Source organism: Eulemur rufifrons, chromosome 19, assembly GCF_041146395.1.
Source record: "Eulemur rufifrons isolate Redbay chromosome 19, OSU_ERuf_1, whole genome shotgun sequence".
NCBI lineage: Eukaryota > Metazoa > Chordata > Mammalia > Primates > Lemuridae > Eulemur > Eulemur rufifrons.
In genome coordinates, this window is record NC_091001.1 from 108654734 (window position 1) to 108671391 (window position 16658).

The 16658-nt window shown below is 57.1% G+C and overlaps 1 protein-coding gene across 1 annotated transcript in view; it reads right to left on the minus strand.

The window, feature by feature from the left end:
- Positions 1 to 16658, minus strand: part of HPCAL1 (hippocalcin like 1) — a 96829-nt gene that overhangs the window by 1807 nt on the left and 78364 nt on the right. Inside the window, exons 3-4 of the mRNA XM_069494457.1 lie at positions 4395 to 4796; positions 2106 to 2211 (exon numbers count right to left, since the gene is read on the minus strand). Of these exons, the coding sequence (XP_069350558.1) occupies positions 2106 to 2211; positions 4395 to 4772 (484 nt within the window). The 5' untranslated portion in view covers positions 4773 to 4796. The remainder of the gene's footprint in view (positions 1 to 2105; positions 2212 to 4394; positions 4797 to 16658) is intronic.

The window sequence follows — 16658 nt, forward strand, 5'->3', positions numbered from 1 at the left end:
GCGGGGAGAGGCGCCTCTGGAAGCCACATCCTAGTGACACTTCCGGGCCCTGCTTGCCCCAGCAGGTGGAGAAGGACCGAGGTTTAGGGTGCACTCTGCGCCCTGGCAGCCTGGGCCTCGGGGTGGCTACACCAGGCCCCTGTGCTGGGGGCCCTGCGGCCGTCGGAGGGACCGTGAGTGCACCCGCAGGCCGCAGGCCGCCGCCCAGACACGTGCAGCCAGGCCCGGCACGGAGGAGGGCGCAGGAGGGGCTTTGCCAACATGGAGGGCCGCTGACGTTACCGTGTCTCCGGATCTTCCTCTTGAAGGCGAGAAAACAGGAACACCCGTCTCAAAGGCTACCAGGAGGATGCATTTGAGGGGCTCAGCCCAGCGCCCGGGGGAGGGCTCATTTGGTCAGTGGCTCTGGCGAGGAATTCGGCCCCTCCCGCCCACTGCCAGTCAGGAACACCTGTCCTCGTGGGCTCTGGTGGGGGCTCCGGCAGCCTGGCCTCTTCCAGGGCATGAACTTGATGCCCCTAAGGCCTGGGCAACCCGCTGGCCTCACGGGAGACCAAACAACGCCAGGCAGACGGGCGGGCTGGGCGGGTGAGGGCAGCCAGCACCTCCGCAGAGAAGGTCCGGGGCCTCCGCTGCACAAGAGCGGCTGCCGGCCTCGCTGCCGGCCTTACAGCTGGCGAGGAATTTTGCAGGCCATGCCGACCCTCCACCTCGGGCCACTCGGGGCAGAGGCAGCAGGGGCACCCCCTGGGCCATGCGTGGGGCGTCAGAGTCTAAGACCCCTCACAGCCTCAACGCACCCCAGGCCCTCCAAGCCCAGGTCGACCTCCAGATGGGGCAGCTCCGAGCTGCCTGGGAGGGCTCTGACAGCTCCGCCCCCTGCTCGTGGCAGAGAGCAGGTGGCAAGGGGTTCGGGTGGGGGGTCCCTGAGCACAGGGTGTCCCACACGTGTGGCCTGGACAAGTTACCAGGAGAGGGTGGCTTTAGGATACTGGTGGCCTGGAGAAACCTGTCAGCCCAGTCCAGAGGCCAGGGGGAGCCACGTGTCTTCGGGGTGGCTGGGGAAGTGGGGACACGCTGTGGACACCATCACTCCTGAGCCGCCCCCTGCCCCTACTCTGACCCCGCCTGCGGCCCCACCTTCTCTGGTATCTCTCTTCCTGCTCTGCCCCAAGCTCTCTGGTATAGACGGCCCTGTGTGCTCACAGTAGGAGGCGCCCCGTCCCAGAGGGCACCCTGGCAAGGCGCCACCAAGTTCACAAGCAATCTGGGAAGGTGCCCTCCGAGGGGTGGGCCGGGTGACAGGGTCCTCTCACTTACCTGCGCAGGTTGCTCTAGACTTTACAAAGCACTTGCCTGTATATTAGCTGATTTTAAATCTCCAGCACAACCCAGGGAGTATTTTCTTTTCTTAATGTCGCATTTTTTTATTGTTCAGAAGCAAAGTCAGCCTGGTTCTGCGGCAGCCCTGACAAAGCCAGCCGGGAGAGCAGAGCCGTCGGGCTCCTCAGCCGCCTGCCCCTGCTGGGATCCTGCCACAGCCCCTCAGCTAATGCAGAGGGGAAACTCAGGGCTCAGCCTCCCCATCACTGTGCCACCCTCCTGCACCCTCCGGAGACCCGCACCTCCCCTGTAGCGTGGCCCTGGAGTCCTGCACAGCTGTTGTGGGCGGAGGAGGCAGCCGTGTGCGTCCAGGGTTCCCCTTGGGCCCCCGGGGCACAGGGAAGCCCCATATCTCAGCATGGTGGCAAGAGCGGCATGGCCAGCACCCCAGCACCCCAGCACCTGGGACCCTCGGACCCCATCCCCTCCAGGCCCAGGTGTCCTCAGCACATCTGCCTCCCCTCCCCCAAACACACTCCTGGGAATATCGGGACCCCCTGTTACCAGTGAGAAGGTTATGGCTCAGCAGGGCCAGGACGCAGCCATGGTGTCCCTGGCTCTGCACCCTGCCCTGCCCTCAGCACAGCCACCCCGGGCGGGCAGGGGAGGGGTGGGGGCTACAGGAGCCCCAGAAGCAGCAGGAGGTGGAGCTGTCCCACATACACCTTTGCCACCATGAGCGTTGTGCAGACACGCAGCCCCCGCCCCCACCCTGCCCCTACCGTCGTTGTTGGTGTCCATCTGCCTGAAGATCTTGTCCGTTCGCTTCTCCGGAGTGGACTCGTCCTCGGGCATTTTCATCACCGAGGACACCATTTTGTAAATGGCCTGCAAAGGACAGCACAGGGCGCGCTCAGAAACCTCCACGCTCCTGGGGTGACGGGCAAGGGTGGGAGCTTCCCAGCAGCTCACAGCAAGGCCCAAGGGCTCAGGATGCTCACGGTGGCCCTGGGACCCTTCCCAGCGGGAAGAACGTCCCCTGCCCCTGGAAGCCACACTGACAACCCTCACAGTTGGAATGCTGAGTGAGGGAAGCTGGCCACGTCCACGTGAAGTTTGGGAGCAAGCAGAACAGCTCCACGGTGATGGCAGTGACAGTGAGGGGACCTCTGCCTGGAAGGGCAGGGGGGTGGGGGGGAAGGTGCAGGGAGGCATCGAGGGGTCGTCAGGAGGGCTGGGAATGCTCTGAGTGAGGGTGGTGGTCCCACGGGCAGATACGTGTAAAATTCGCCACGCTGCCCACTGCCCACTTAGCTGTGTGGCTGTTACAACTTAGGTAACAAAAAATACTGGGCCCCTGAAAGTCATCGAGAGCCACACCACCAGCCTCTTCTCTGTCGGGCACTGCCGGCATGACTGCTGGCCTCTCTGTGTGTCTCTGCCCAAGTGGCCCAGCCCCGGGCAGGTGTCCCTGTGCTGGTGATGGGCGTATGTGTATGTGTGCGTTCGGGGGACAGTGATGAGACCGGTGATCGGCAGCTAATCAGAGCAACATGCCAGGGGCAGGGCAGTGCCACTGTGGGATTTTCTGAGTACTTCGTGTGCAAGTGGCTTGATGGATATATATGCTCATTCCTATAACAACAGGCCAAGAATGGCTCTTATATCTTAAAAGCAAAGCAATTGAGAAATAAGAATAATCCTAAGGCTTCTCATATGTATTGTACCCTCATCATCTCCATTTTTGGGGCAGGGCTGGCCAGGCCCGGCCCCAGCTCCCATCAGCCTCACACCGTGCGTGGCACGTGTTTCAGGACATCTTCCTGGGACTGGCCCATGCAGCTTGCCCAGGGACAGAGCCAAATGCAAAGCTGAGACCTCCCCAAGGTCTCCTGGTAGGCTTGGGAGTACTTGCCACACTAATCCATTTTGGGGAGGGTGTAGCAACCAGATATCCCATGAGAAGCACCAGCCAGCCAGCCAGGGAGCCACCAGACAGCACTGGGGAGACGCTTTCGGGCCCTGGGGACTTGGTCTGGGGGTCTAGAAGCCAGATCCCATCTGGATGAGAGCGGCTCCTCACTGCACCATGAGGTTCTACCAGTGCTTCCAAGTTTTGGCCAATCTGCCCATCCAGTGACAGGCACACCCATTCCCAAAGGGGAAGGGTTAACACGTGGGCTAGGATAAGAGATTCCCACAAAACAGAATTTTTACTTCCACCCTGCTTGCAGCAAAGAGCCAGAAGTGACGACTGAACCACAGGTCCCCAAGCCTGTGCTCATTTACTCTCACGGTGTAACAACCATCGATCTGGGAAATGGGTTGGTCACCCAACAGGCCAGCGCTGCTAGTGTAGGAGTTCACAGATTTAATACCCACTGCTGGGGGTTATCCCTGAAGTTCCCTACAAATGGGACTACCTCTCCTGAGAAGTTCTAGAATCCCCCCAGGCTCAGGGGGGAGCAGGGGGAGAGGCCAGGGAGGGGCGGCTCTGTGCACTCCACTCTGTGTGGCACACCTACGCCCTGGCCAAGTGATGAAACGTGGCTTCTTTCTGGAAGGCAGCCTCATCTGCTCGAGCTGCTGCCAGGCACGAAGGCGAGGAGAGGAGGCCTCCTAAAGTGGTGTCTTTCCTGTGCGCGGTGATCACTAACGCTCCAGTCTTACTTTACAGCCACACGTTCCTAGGGACGCGATGAGCTGTACGCTGCCTCCTCAAACACAGGGCTTTCCCAAGGTCTTGGCAGGTGCCTCCCGCAAGTGCCAAGGTTCCCAGCAATTATGCAATTCTCAGGAATTCACCTCTCTGAGCCTCATGTTGTGTGAAATGCAGGGAATGACCCGTATCATAGGGCTGAAGGATGAAAACCCATCAGAGTGCCCAGCTGGCCTGAGGTACAGCAAGCGATCAATAAACGTCACCTTTATCACTACTCTTTGCAAGAATCTGCTCAGTCAAGGGACACCTGCTCCTTTCCAAAAGCGCACCAGGTAGCAGCCTGGCCGGGAAGCCCTGAATGTCGCGTAGGGAACGTTCGGGCTGGGGGCGGGGGCGCGGCCGGCGGTACCTGCACGATCTCCAGCATCTCGCTGCGGCTGATGTAGCCGTTGCCGTCCAGGTCGTACATGCTGAAGGCCCACTTGAGCTTCTGCTCCAGCTTGCCCCGCGAGGTCACGCTCAGCGCGATGATGAACTCCCGGAAGTCGATGGTGCCGTCGCCGTTGGTGTCGAAGGTGCGGAAGACGTGCTCGGCGAACTTGGAGGCGTCGCCGTAGGGGAAGAAGTTGGCGTAGATCTTCTTGAACTCGTCCACGGTCAGGTGGCCGGTGGGGCAGTCCTTGAGGAAGCCCTTGTACCACTCCTGCAGCTCGTGGTCGGTGAACTCCGTGTTCTCCCGCAGGTCCTGCAGCACCTCGGGCCGCAGCTTGCTGTTCTGCTTGCCCATGGCGGCCGGTGGCGGCGACTACACCTGCAAGGCAGAGGGGTCAGCTGGGGACAGCGGGGGTCCCAGGGTCCTAAAGCCACTTAAGCCAAGGAGCAGGGCTGAGCAATGGCCCCTGTGTGTCCTGTGCCCAGGGCCGGAGAGACCACATCAACCCACCATGTGCAGGCGCCGGGCTCCAGCACATCTGAGAGCCCAGCCCTGAACACCCAGCCACGGGAGGCACCTCTCAGCTGCAGCTGGCATGTCCCCAAACGAGGACAAACATGGCCCCTGTTCCTCGGAGGGGCTGAGGGATCACAGTAGGCCTAGGACAAGGTACAGACAGGGGATCCCCCCTGCCGCCACCATCCAGCCCTCTGATCCACCTGGGACTTGGGGTAACCCTGACCTGCCAGCGTGTTCTGGAAGGCTTGAGAATCCCTGGTTTTAACATGTAGCTAATTTGCTTTGGAAACTCAATTAATAAGAGAAAATGCCCATAGAGATTTCTACATTAAAAAAACAAAGGGAAATATAAAAAATTGAAAATATTGCTACCACCATAATGTCTGACAGAAGAGGAAAAACAAGCACGATGCTGCCAGGATTTTTATCCTGTGGGCAGAGCCCTGGGCCAGGTGTGCACAGGTCCTCTCTCGACTCCGCTAGTCCTGCGATGGCTCCCCTCACTCAGATGAGCTCCAGGTCCTCCTGGTGTTGCCTTGGGGGACGGTGACAGCTCCATGTCCACAGGGCTGCCCTCAGGCGGGCAGGGCTGTGTCCCCCAGGACTGCACGGTGCCCAGGGCGCACCTCACTGGGACAGTTCTCTGTCCTCAGGCCCAGAAGTGTGGGTTGAATCGTGTGCCCCCAAAAGATGATGAAGTCCTGACTCCCAGGATCTGGGAGTGTGGCCTTATCTGGAAATTGGGTCTTTGCAGATCCAGTTAAGAGGAGGTCATTAGGGTGGCCCTAATCCAATATGACTGTGTCCTTATGAAAAGGGGGACTTGGGGCACAGGTGCAGACACACAGAGGGAAGACGGTGAGGAAACAGAGAAAACACAGCCACCTACAAGGCAGGGAACACCCAGAGCTGTGAGCGGCGACCCTCCCTCCCAGCCCTCAGAAGGAGCCAACCCCGCTGACCCCTTGATATCAAACTTGTTTTCCGCCACCTAGTTTGCAGGTCTTTGTCAACGCAGCCTGAGGAAAACAAAATACACTGCACAGAGACACACAGCTCTATTTAGAGCCAGGCACCCCCAGCCCCACAGCTGAAGCCCCTCATTCTAGGACTATGTGCTCCTCTCACCCTGCTTGTTGCCTTTTCCTCCTGGGCATGCAGCCAGACTACATTTCGCAGCCTCCCTTGCCACCAGGTGAGGCCACGTGACTGCCCTCTGGCCAGTGGGATGTGGACCAGTGATGTCCACCACTTCCGACCTGGCCCTCAACAAGCCCCAGGGCAGCTCCACCTCCACACTCTTTCCTGCCGGCCAGCTGGACACAGTGTCCAGGGGAGGACTCGGGGGCCCCAGGGGGTGCAGTCCAGGCTTCCTCATCTGAACCCCAGCCCAGCACACGACTGGCGTGCCCATTTCCTCAGCACACCTGGGGATGCTGCACAGCTGGTATCATTCTTTTTTTTTTTTTGAGACAGAGTCTCACTCTGTTGCCCAGGCTAGAGTGAGTGCCGTGGCGTCAGCCTAGCTCACAGCAACCTCAAACTCCTGGGCTCAAGCGATCCTCCTGTCTCAGCCTCCCGAGTAGCTGGGACTACAGGCATGCACCACCATGCCCGGCTAATTTTTTCTATATATATTTTTAGCTGTCCATATAATTTCTTTCTATTTTTAGAGGTGGGGTCTCGCTCTTGCTCAGGCTGGTCTCGAACTCCTGAGCTCAAACGATCCGCCCACCTCGGCCTCCCAGAGAGCTAGGATTACAGGCGTGAGCCACCGCGCCCGGCCTACAGCTGGTATCATTCTAGATGCCCAGGAGGAAAGTCACTCACTGCATGCCATGATGCCTCAGGGTGTTGGGACTTAATTCTTTCCCGGAACCCCAGTGGAGAGAGGCTGTGCAATGAGAGACCTGCTAAAAGGAGGACGCTTAAGTCCTTGAGTGACGGCATGGAGTAGAGTCCAAAGTCACATCCCACTGTAACACGATCAGGAGACACATCTTTATCGTGTCAGGTACTGAGATCAGGGCTGTTACAGCAGTCGGCCAACCCCGACCCAAACAGAGCCCTGTCCTTCCACCTGGCACAGCGGATGACCGTCCCTCCTTCCACCACCAAAGAAGAGGGGAAGACTTTTTTGTTCAGGGGAGTAACAGGCCCAGAGGAAGTTGGGTGAAGAAGCAACAGAAATAGGGCAAGTTCAGGGAAAGAGCTTTCTCCCAACCCACCTCCTCCGCCCCAAGCAAGCATGGAGCTGGCCAGGACCAACCCCCGCACAGGGGCCTGGGGGGTCGTTCCCCAGAGAAACTGAAACGCGGGCATGCCCTTGGGGCTGGGTGCCAGGCTAGGTGTGGGGTGGGTGCTCATCTATGCCAGTCCGCTGGGCCCTCCGAGTGCCAACCCCAGGCCAGGGCTGGAATGCAGGTCCCTGCTCTTTGGCTCCCCAGGCTGCTTACGGCACTGCACATCTCGGATGAGGCGTACAAAGGGACACAAAGTGGGCTCCAGGGAGGGGTCATTCATGCCAGGGGGAGCAGGCGTTTGCCTAGGAAGGCACTTGGATTCATGACTGAATGACAGAGGATTTTAAAGGCCACTGGAGGCTTGGTCCCCACAGGCCACATCTGAGGAAGACACAGCAGAGATTCCAGGACCTGAGAAGGGCCACACCTGGCTCAGCCGGAAGGAAGCAAAGTCATCTCCACTTTAGGGACACAGGACCGAGGCTGTGGAGGGGCAGGCTGTGGCCCCAGGGGGCTCCGCGTGGAGAGCCGGCCTCCTTCCCATTGTGCTGTTACTCCCCTGGGCCGGGATCCAGGAGCAACGGCGGAGGCCACCCAAGGTGCTCTCAGCTGGTGTCCATCGCCTCCCTGGCCGTTAAACTGACCGCCAGGACAGTTTCACAAGACGGCCTCCCCGCTGTAACTTTTATGAACCTACTAATGGAGCCCATGAATACCAAATAAAGCCGGCAGCCACACGCACGCTCCCAGTCAGTCACCAGGACAGCCTGCCTGTGCCTAACACAGGCCCAGATGAAATATTTAATACGAGGCCCTCGGTTCAGCTCTCTCCTGGAAGCCGTCGACCCGATGCAAGCCGCCCTGCAAGGAACGGGGGATGGGTGCAGCGCTGCACGTTAATTAAGCAAACGACCCAATCTTATTGACGCTTGGCTGTCTGGCAAGACAGCTGACAGGAAACAAGCCTTTCTGCAGAGACAGAAAGCCACCACTCACACTTCCCAGCAGAAATGGCCACCTGGCTCCGGTAATTAGGCAAACCCAGTCTTCATTATCAGACAGTCTTACTTTCATCTCCAAGGAGGGTGGTGGGGTGAGGAATTTGGGGTCCCAGCGGAGGGCGATCTATTGTAGGGCAGAGCCATCTCCTACTCAGCTGTAAAAGCTTCATATTCAAGCAGGCTCGGTCAGACTAGTAACAGCCTCTGAGAGCACCAGAGACGACATTTTAATTCACAGCAACAAACACATGGGGGAGGGATTTAATATAGCGCTTGTAACCATCTCTCTGGTTCTCAGTTACTCTGTTACTGTTCTTAATGTGCTAAATTGTAAAAAAAAAAAAAAAAAAAAAAAGAGAGAGAGAGAGAGAAAGGAAGAAGAAAGAAAAAAAGAAATGTAAGCATGTAGCTGGGGATCCCTATGAAAATATTTAACCCAAAGTCAGCATTGCTTGTAAATTGAAGCCTTTTTAAAGGCACGGTTCTAGCAGCTGCTCAGGGAGGCTCCCGGGGACCGAGTGCTCGGATGTCCCATTAATCCAGCTCAGTGCCGGCTGATGGCGCCTGGCATCTCACCCCATCGTTCCCAAATGCTTCCATCAGTCAGATCTCCAAAGCTTGCTGGGCCAACCAGACTCGGACATGCTCAGAGGGAAGGTGAGGGGAACGGTGGGGGACACCAGCTCCTTATAAGACCAAGGCGTTTGTTGTGAATTTCTACCTCAAGGGACCAGCCAGGGCTTGGCCCATTCGAGATGAGAGCTGGTTCTGTCTGGGGTGGGACAGGAAGGTGGGAGGCAGAAGCGGCAGGTGGAGAACAGATGGGTTCGTGCTCTTTCTTATCCAGCACCAGACCCAGTTATTTCTCCCAGTGACCCACAGACATACACTCCTCCTAGGGCTAAGCCCCTGTTCTGGGGCTGATTGTATTTTTCAAAACAACTCGGACCCGTGTCTTTCTTTCCACCACATAAGCAGGTGAGAGTCAAGTTTCCTGCAGCCTTGGCTTCCAGCGTAGTTCTCCAAGGAGGGGCCGGTCCTGTCCCGGGGAGCCTAGGGGCAGATACCCGAGGCTGTCCAGGCTGTAGTGTGGCTGGGCGGACGCTAGAGGGCGCAGCTGGGAGGCTCCCAGGGCCTGGGCTGAGACCCCGCCCCCGCCACACCTCCACCTCGCTTTGTTGCCACCCTCACAGGTGCCTCAGTTTCTCCACCTATAAGCTAGGGCTCTTGCCAGCCACATGTGGCTATTGAGCACTTAAAATGTGGCCAGTCCGAACTCACATATGTGCCTTTAGTGTAAAATACACACTGGATTTTGACGACTTAATATGGAAAAAATACTGTAAAAATCTCATTAATACTTTTTCTATCTTGATTACATGTGAAATGGTAACATTTGGGGATATAATGGGTTGAATCAAACAAGTTTTAATCTCACCTGTTTCTTTTCACTTTTTCAATGTGACTACAGGAAAAATTAAAATGACACATGCATGTGGCTCCCATCATATTTCTAGTGGCAGACGCTGGGTAGAGGTAGTGTCACATGGATGATACCAGGGACCCTGGATCTGCAGCTACCAAACTGGGACACCTTTGAAGCTCATTAGCACCTTGTGGTAGACTTTGTTTATTTCACTCCTTCCTGCCCTTGAATGAAAGATAATGGTGTTTGCATTTCACAACTACCTCTGAGTTTCTATGTCAGCAGGCAGGGCCTGAGAACTCGCTAGAGGCCAGCTCCAGGGGGACTCCGGGTCTGACCCCAGCGCAGTGAGGACCCCAGGTCTGACCCCAGCTGCAGTGAAGACCCCAGGTCTGACCCCAGCGCAGTGAGGACCCCAGGTCTGACCCCAGTGCAGTGAGGACCCCAGGTCTGACCCCAGTGCAGTGAGGACCCCAGGTCTGACCCCGGTGCAGTGAGGACCCCAGGTCTGACCCCGGTGCAGTGAAGACCCCAGGTCTGACCCCGCTGCAGTGAGGACCCCAGGTCTGACCCCGCTGCAGTGAGGACCCCAGGTCTGACTCCAGTAAGGCGGGGCCGAAGGGAAGAGGCTGCAGAAGGAGGCGTGTTCCTCCACCTCGGGAGCTGGAACAGCAACCCCGCTGCGGCAGGTCTGGGGAAAGAGGAGGCTGGTGACAGCGCTGGGGCAGACGGTGCCCACATCCACATTCAACCTACTGACCTCGAGCCTGTTTCTGGAGGTCTTCCTGAAACCTCTTGCGTCACAGTGCTTTATCCAAGGGATGGGCTCCAGGCCAGTGACCTGCTGTTGAGAAATCCAACCAGAGCCTGCCTGACTTCTGTACCCATCCCCACAGCTTAAAATCCCCACGGCTCCCCAAAGCCTTTAAAAAAACACAAGAGAGAAAGGGCGGCAGGCAGAGCCAGCAAGGCACAGAGTCCCCTCTGTGTCCTGACCAGCCCACGTTCCTCTCTCCCAAGGTGGAAATCCCCAAGAGAATGTTCTTTCTCTCACAGAAACTGCTACTAGAACAGGAAGGGGAAAGTGTGGGTGGCTCTCCCTGCACACCTCCAGCCTCTGCAAATGAGTTTATCCACGTGGCGTGCTCACCTCAGCCCCAGCGAACTCCTACTCATCCACCAAAGCCCAACGCACATATCACTCCCTGGGGATGCATTTCCAGCCCCCTGCAATTGCTGTTCCCTCTGCATTCCAATGGCGTTTTTCACTTATTTCTATTACGACCTCAAATTTTATTACATCATTTGCTAGTCTTTTTCCTTCATTAGACTGTGAGCTTCTCAAGGAAAGAGAATACCTCATTCATCAGTCCAAGAACCTAAGTATGTTCTAGCCTCAGGGCCTTTGCACTGGCAGTTCCCGATACCTCCCTGCTCTCCTTCCCCTCCATCTCCTTGGTATCTGTGCGACTCACTCCCACCGTGCTCATGTCTTTGCTCAACGGTCTTCCTGGCGAAGCTGCCCCTGAGGACCCACCTCAGTGACATCCACCCTCAGCACTTGTCCCTTACCTGCCTTTCCATAGCGTTTCCTACTACGGGGCACTATATTTATGCATTTATTGACGGACTGCCTCCTTTTGTTCACTGCTGTAACCCTACATGCCCAAAACAGGGCCTACAACACAATTCGTGTTCAATAAATATGTTTGAATTACTGGCTGTGTATTTAAGGGCCTAGCGCAGCACCTGAGCGAATGAACAAATGGATAAACAAAGGAGGATTTTCTTCTCGGATCCTTCTTGCTGTGACATTTGGAGACTCTTCCTGTATTAGGGAAGCAGGAAGGAAGGTGAGGGTGAGGATGGTAAAGTGCTCTCTGGCTCAGATTCGAAGGCACACGGAGACTTAGTGTTCTGGAAATCTCCATTGACCGGCGCGGGAGCAGCTGCAGCAGAGTAGAGGTTTTGGGGTGTGTCAGACTCGGGGGTCCACTCACCAAACTGCTACCAGTCTCCCTCTCCCTGGTAAACCTCAGCCATATGGTCCCCAGCCCGTGGGCTGGGGGACAGGACGGGGCCTTCTGGCCACTCTCCAGTGAGCTCATTCACTTGGCTGGTGCCGAGGCCTCATTTTAGAGCCAACTTCACTAGAACTTGAGCCTTTTCGGGAGGAGTCCCTTAAGCTGCTTCCCCAGCAGGGACAGGAAAAGAAAACGCCCAAGAGAACGATCCCTTCCCTTATAAAACCTGCTAACGCAACAGGAAAAGGAAACTCAAAAGCAGGACCCAAATCGAGACCATGGGACTTCTCTGAAGGCAAACACTGTGTGTACCCATTCTTCTGTGAGTTCCACACTTCTGCAGAGGTGGGGGGTGCCGGATGCCAGGCAAGGGGCTGCCACGCAGCACCTGTGCCAGGTGGGAGGCAGGTGTGCCATCCTGGCCACAGGCCTGGGGCTGCTCTGCCCCTGCCCAGAGCCTTGCTTTGAACACGGGGGGGGGGGGGGGGGGGGGTGGTTCTGGCGGATCCGGCAACACCAGGCTGGGGGGAGTGAAGGCTCTAGATTCGCTCCCTCACTCACACCTCGATGGTTTCCAAGTGCCTGCTCCATGCTGGGCATGGTGACACCTGTATGAACGAGACACAGAGGCTCTTTCTGGTGCCCCGTGAAGTGTCCCCGGCCCCATGTGCCCCCATGAGTCAGGGGTGATGCGCCTCAAGAGACTCAACACAGGCCCCAACGCAGGCCCCGGAGCTCCAGCACAGAGCGGTCGCTCAGCTGGGGTGAGACTGAGCCGGGACTTAAAGGTCCCGGGAGCTCTCCGCGTGGGGCGGACAAAGGGCACGGCGGGTGCCAGGCACAAAGAACGCTGTGTCCTGTAGTGCTCAAAACCCATGCAGCCAGGAGGGGACAGTGTCCCCACACCCACAGAGGCTGGATCGTCAGCACGGAGTGTGACTGTGGCAGGAGTGCGTGGTGGCAAGGAGCTGACCCCGGGAGAGAGAAGAGGCGGTGGGGGCTTGTGATGCCCGCGCCCTCCGCACGGAAGGGCCACGCTCCGTAGAAACACTCCGGATGACTTAACTAGCCGAGGGCTCAGGACCCCGCTACTGTTCAACCATACAATAAAAATTCAAAAGTTGAAGCAAATCAACATCTGAATCACTCAACTGCTTACCCTCAGGACCGGGATGGAGACCACAAGCTAACTGTTCTTTTGAAGGAAACTGAAGAGGCACAGCAGGCAGCAGGCGGCCGACTGAGCTCAGAGGCCCCCTCTCCATCCCCCTAGATGTGCCGCCGCGTGTGGTCAGCACTGGGTGGGACGGAGCCCAGAGTGGCAGGGCTGGTCCCCATCAGGGCCCCCCTGTACTCATGACGCAGTGGTGACTTGGCCCACCAGCCGCTAGGCGTCCTGGAGTGTGTCCCTCCCGCTTCCCCTGCCAGCTGCGAGTGACTCAAGGGCTGAACCATGGGGGCAGAGCCACACGTCAGATGGCAGAGTTAGCTCTGCAGTTCCACTGAGACACCCCGGGCTAGGGGGTGAGCAACAGCCCTTCCCCAGAGGACAACGTCTCACCCCAGCAGGAGCGGAACTGAGACTACAGGGACAGCTCTACCTGACCAGTGACTCAGCCTGCCCTGGCCAGTGGCCAGCATCCCCCGGAGGGGACATGGAGGGACGGGCAGCTCTCCAGGGGTGCTGAGCCGGGCCCTGGGTCAGGCAGGGCCATGCTAGAGTTCCTAGTTTCAATGCTCCAGACCAAGCCTCTGTCTGCTCCACTGTGAAATGGGGGCAGAACGCCAGCTTCGGGGGCCACAGTCAGCGTGGGGGTGTATCCGAGGGGCCAGGGCAGCGCAGGAATGTTACAGCCAGACCCCATGGCCTAACGGCCTCCTCCCAGCCTCCCCATCTAGTGTGGTCTTGGGCGTGGCTGTCTCCTAACTTCTCCGGGCCTCAGTTTCCCTAACTATAAAATGGGAATAATGGTTCCTGCCTTCTGGTTTCACAGTATAGCCACGAGGATAAAGGGAAACGAAAGCTGGGAAAGGACTTTGACCAAGTGAAGGCATCAGACAAACCTATGGCAGTATTGTCACAGCTGTTATGATAACGGAATGTCATCAAACCCTAAGAATTCAGACTAATTACTTGAAAGGTAGTTCAAATTTATAAAGTCTGAGTAAAAAAAAAAATACCTGAAAAATTGCCTCTGAGCTCTTTATCAGGTAAAGGGCGAGGCCTGGGCAGAGGGGGCATTCGCAATGAGCAGGTAAGAACTCTGCTATCAGCACATCTGCCATTTTCAACTTCAGGGTGGAGGTGGAGGACTGGGGGGTTGTGAGTAAGCCACGTGCCTCGAGAGCTCTTCCTTTCCTCGTCAGTAAGACATGGGTTTGGACACTGTGGTCCCCACGGCATGTTCTAGCTCTAAAAAACATCTTGGAGTCTGTCCCCAGAGGAAGCCTTTGAAGCGCCGTGGAGGTTTGCTCCCTGAACCGGGAATTCCTGCCCTCCTCCCTGGGATCTCGCCTGGCAGATCCGGCTCTTTCCCCAGGAGGTGGGAGAAAGCTAACTGTCTGCCAGGTGTCTGCCTAAGTCTACATTCTCATTTCACAGGACTCAAATGAACTACTGGCAAAATTTTGAATTTATGTGTCCCAGTGAATAAGGTTTGACCACAGTCTAATGTATCTTGGCATCTTCGAGAAGAAATACTACTAACATTAGCCTGGAGAGGTGTTTGCGAGACACACGTGCCCTCTCTGGGGTTCTGTGCACGCTGACATGCTCGGCCCGCAGGGCAAGGCCCCTCTGTGACTCGAGGCCCGTGGGGGACACCTCCAGCCAGACGCCTGCCTGGGACCCACTTGCGGCTCAGCGCACCCGTCCAAAAACTTCTTACTGTTTGTTTAAACTTGGAAGAAACCCCCAATGAATCATCTTATGTGCTATCTGATTCATGTTTAAGTCTCTGGGAAAAAATAAAAACAGTAAATCCTTCTCAATAAAACAGTATCGGCCCGCAGAGACGCTGCGCACAGGCATGGACGGCCGGCTGCCGCTGGTGGCCCCGGGGCTACGGTCTGGAGCGGTCGTTAGAGGGCGCGTTTATGATCAGGAGTGGGGACAGCTCATACAAGTAGGCCTTTGCCACCTTTACTCTTTAAATCACAACACCAGAAGCCACACGTTCTGCAGAGAGAGTTGGGGCAACGCACCCAGCCCACGTACACATTCACTGTTCTCAACACACTAACTGAGCACCTGCTAAGTGCAAACCACAGTGCTAAGTGTCGGGGAGACACAGATGTACAAGACACCCTCGAAGCGCTCATGGGCTGATGAGGAAGGCAGGGTCTCCCTTCTTTCCTTTTCCACCCCAACAGGGCCTACTGAGCCAGGCACGGAGCCTGGGTGCTGGTGGCAGAGGCAGGCGGCACTCAAGGACGAACGGACAGACTCGGGTCCTCGAGGTTCCAGGCTGGGCCCAGTCCTTTCCTGACCTCTTCCCCAAGGACACAGAGCTGGGTTCCATTTATGCAGGGTGCGGCTAGGAATAGTCCCATAACCAATTATTAACACGGCACCTGAAACACAGGAAGCGCACAATAATTGTCTGATGGGAGGAAGGAAGGAAGTCAGGGAGGGAGGGAGGGGGAGAGGAGGTCTAGCCACGCGGGGGCTCCTTCCAGACAACCTCCAAATCCTCCGCGGATCTCTGGCCCACGGAGCACTGTCCGCACGCTCTGAGAGCCGCCTTCCTGGCCCACACGTCTCTGAATTTTCCATCAGACGCTTTCAGATACTCTGACTTCTGTGAAAGCCAGTTTGCTGGGGACCCTCTGAGGGCCTGGGAACAGCCAACAGAGCAAATATTTGCTAAGATCTTCTATGATCTCAATGCTTACTTCTAAGCTAAAAATTTGCACATGGGGTCTGACAAGTCCAAGAAATGTTCAAGGGGTCAACAAGAGAGAAAATGTGAAAGTCCGGGCCAGGTGCCTGGGGTGGTGCTGGACCCCTCAGGAAAGGGAGGAAAGGAGGACAGTGTGGACTTCACCTGAAGAGGCCAGTGACGTGGGATGGGGGAGCCGGGGTGGACTCAGACCTGGCTCAGAGGCCCCCCGGACGCCAACCAGCAGCGAGGTCTGGACAGCATCATCGTGAAGCCTCCGTGTGGCACCGAGCAGAGACCCCTCAAGCCGCCCTTCCCTTTACCTCCGCCTGTCATCCCCCGACCAGGTGGGGGGCCCGGCTGGATCTTGCTCACGTGGGATCTGGACACAGCACCTCACACAGAACCAGACATGGAGCAGAGGCTCAGGAGTTGCCCGCAGCCCTGCCGCAGAGCCGGGACGACGGCCCAACCCTCCACTGGCTCCACAGTGGATGAGAACCCGGGCCGAGTCCTGCTTGCCCACAGCAGGAGTGTGTGTGTGTGTGTGTGTGAGCATGTACACATACGTGTACGTGGGATCTGCACCCCAGGGCTGAGGGCTGGAGGCGACGACCACAGGAAGTGACACTGCAAAGTTGTCTCAAGTCACCCTAAAAATAGCCCTCAACGTACAACACAGGAGGATCTTCCCTTCCTGGTGCCCTGTCCGTAACCTCAAGTGTGCACACAGGGGCCGTTTCAGCCAGTGTGGACGGCTCTCGGAGATGCCCACCTGGGACCTGCACACGCCTGGGCCGTGCTCTCCTGCCTCTTCTCTGCAGAACCCCAAATCTCCACGCCCTGTTAGTCTAACATCTTCCAGAAGAACTGTTGGCTAAACAAATCCCTAGGAACAACAATTATCTTCTGAACCTGTGAGGGGAGGTCACTATTAAAGGACCCAGAAGGTTGGCCGCACCATGGGATTCTGGCTACACTGAAAGGACGCAATTATCTGTTCTCCTCACTGGTCCGTGCTGCGCGTGTCAGGCCCCTCAGGGGTGACCTACGCTCCCCCCACCTGTCTGAGCAGCCTGGCTCGTCCCCTCCTCCTCACCCTCTCCCTGCTCACACCCTCCGGCCATATTGATCTTCCTGCTGCTC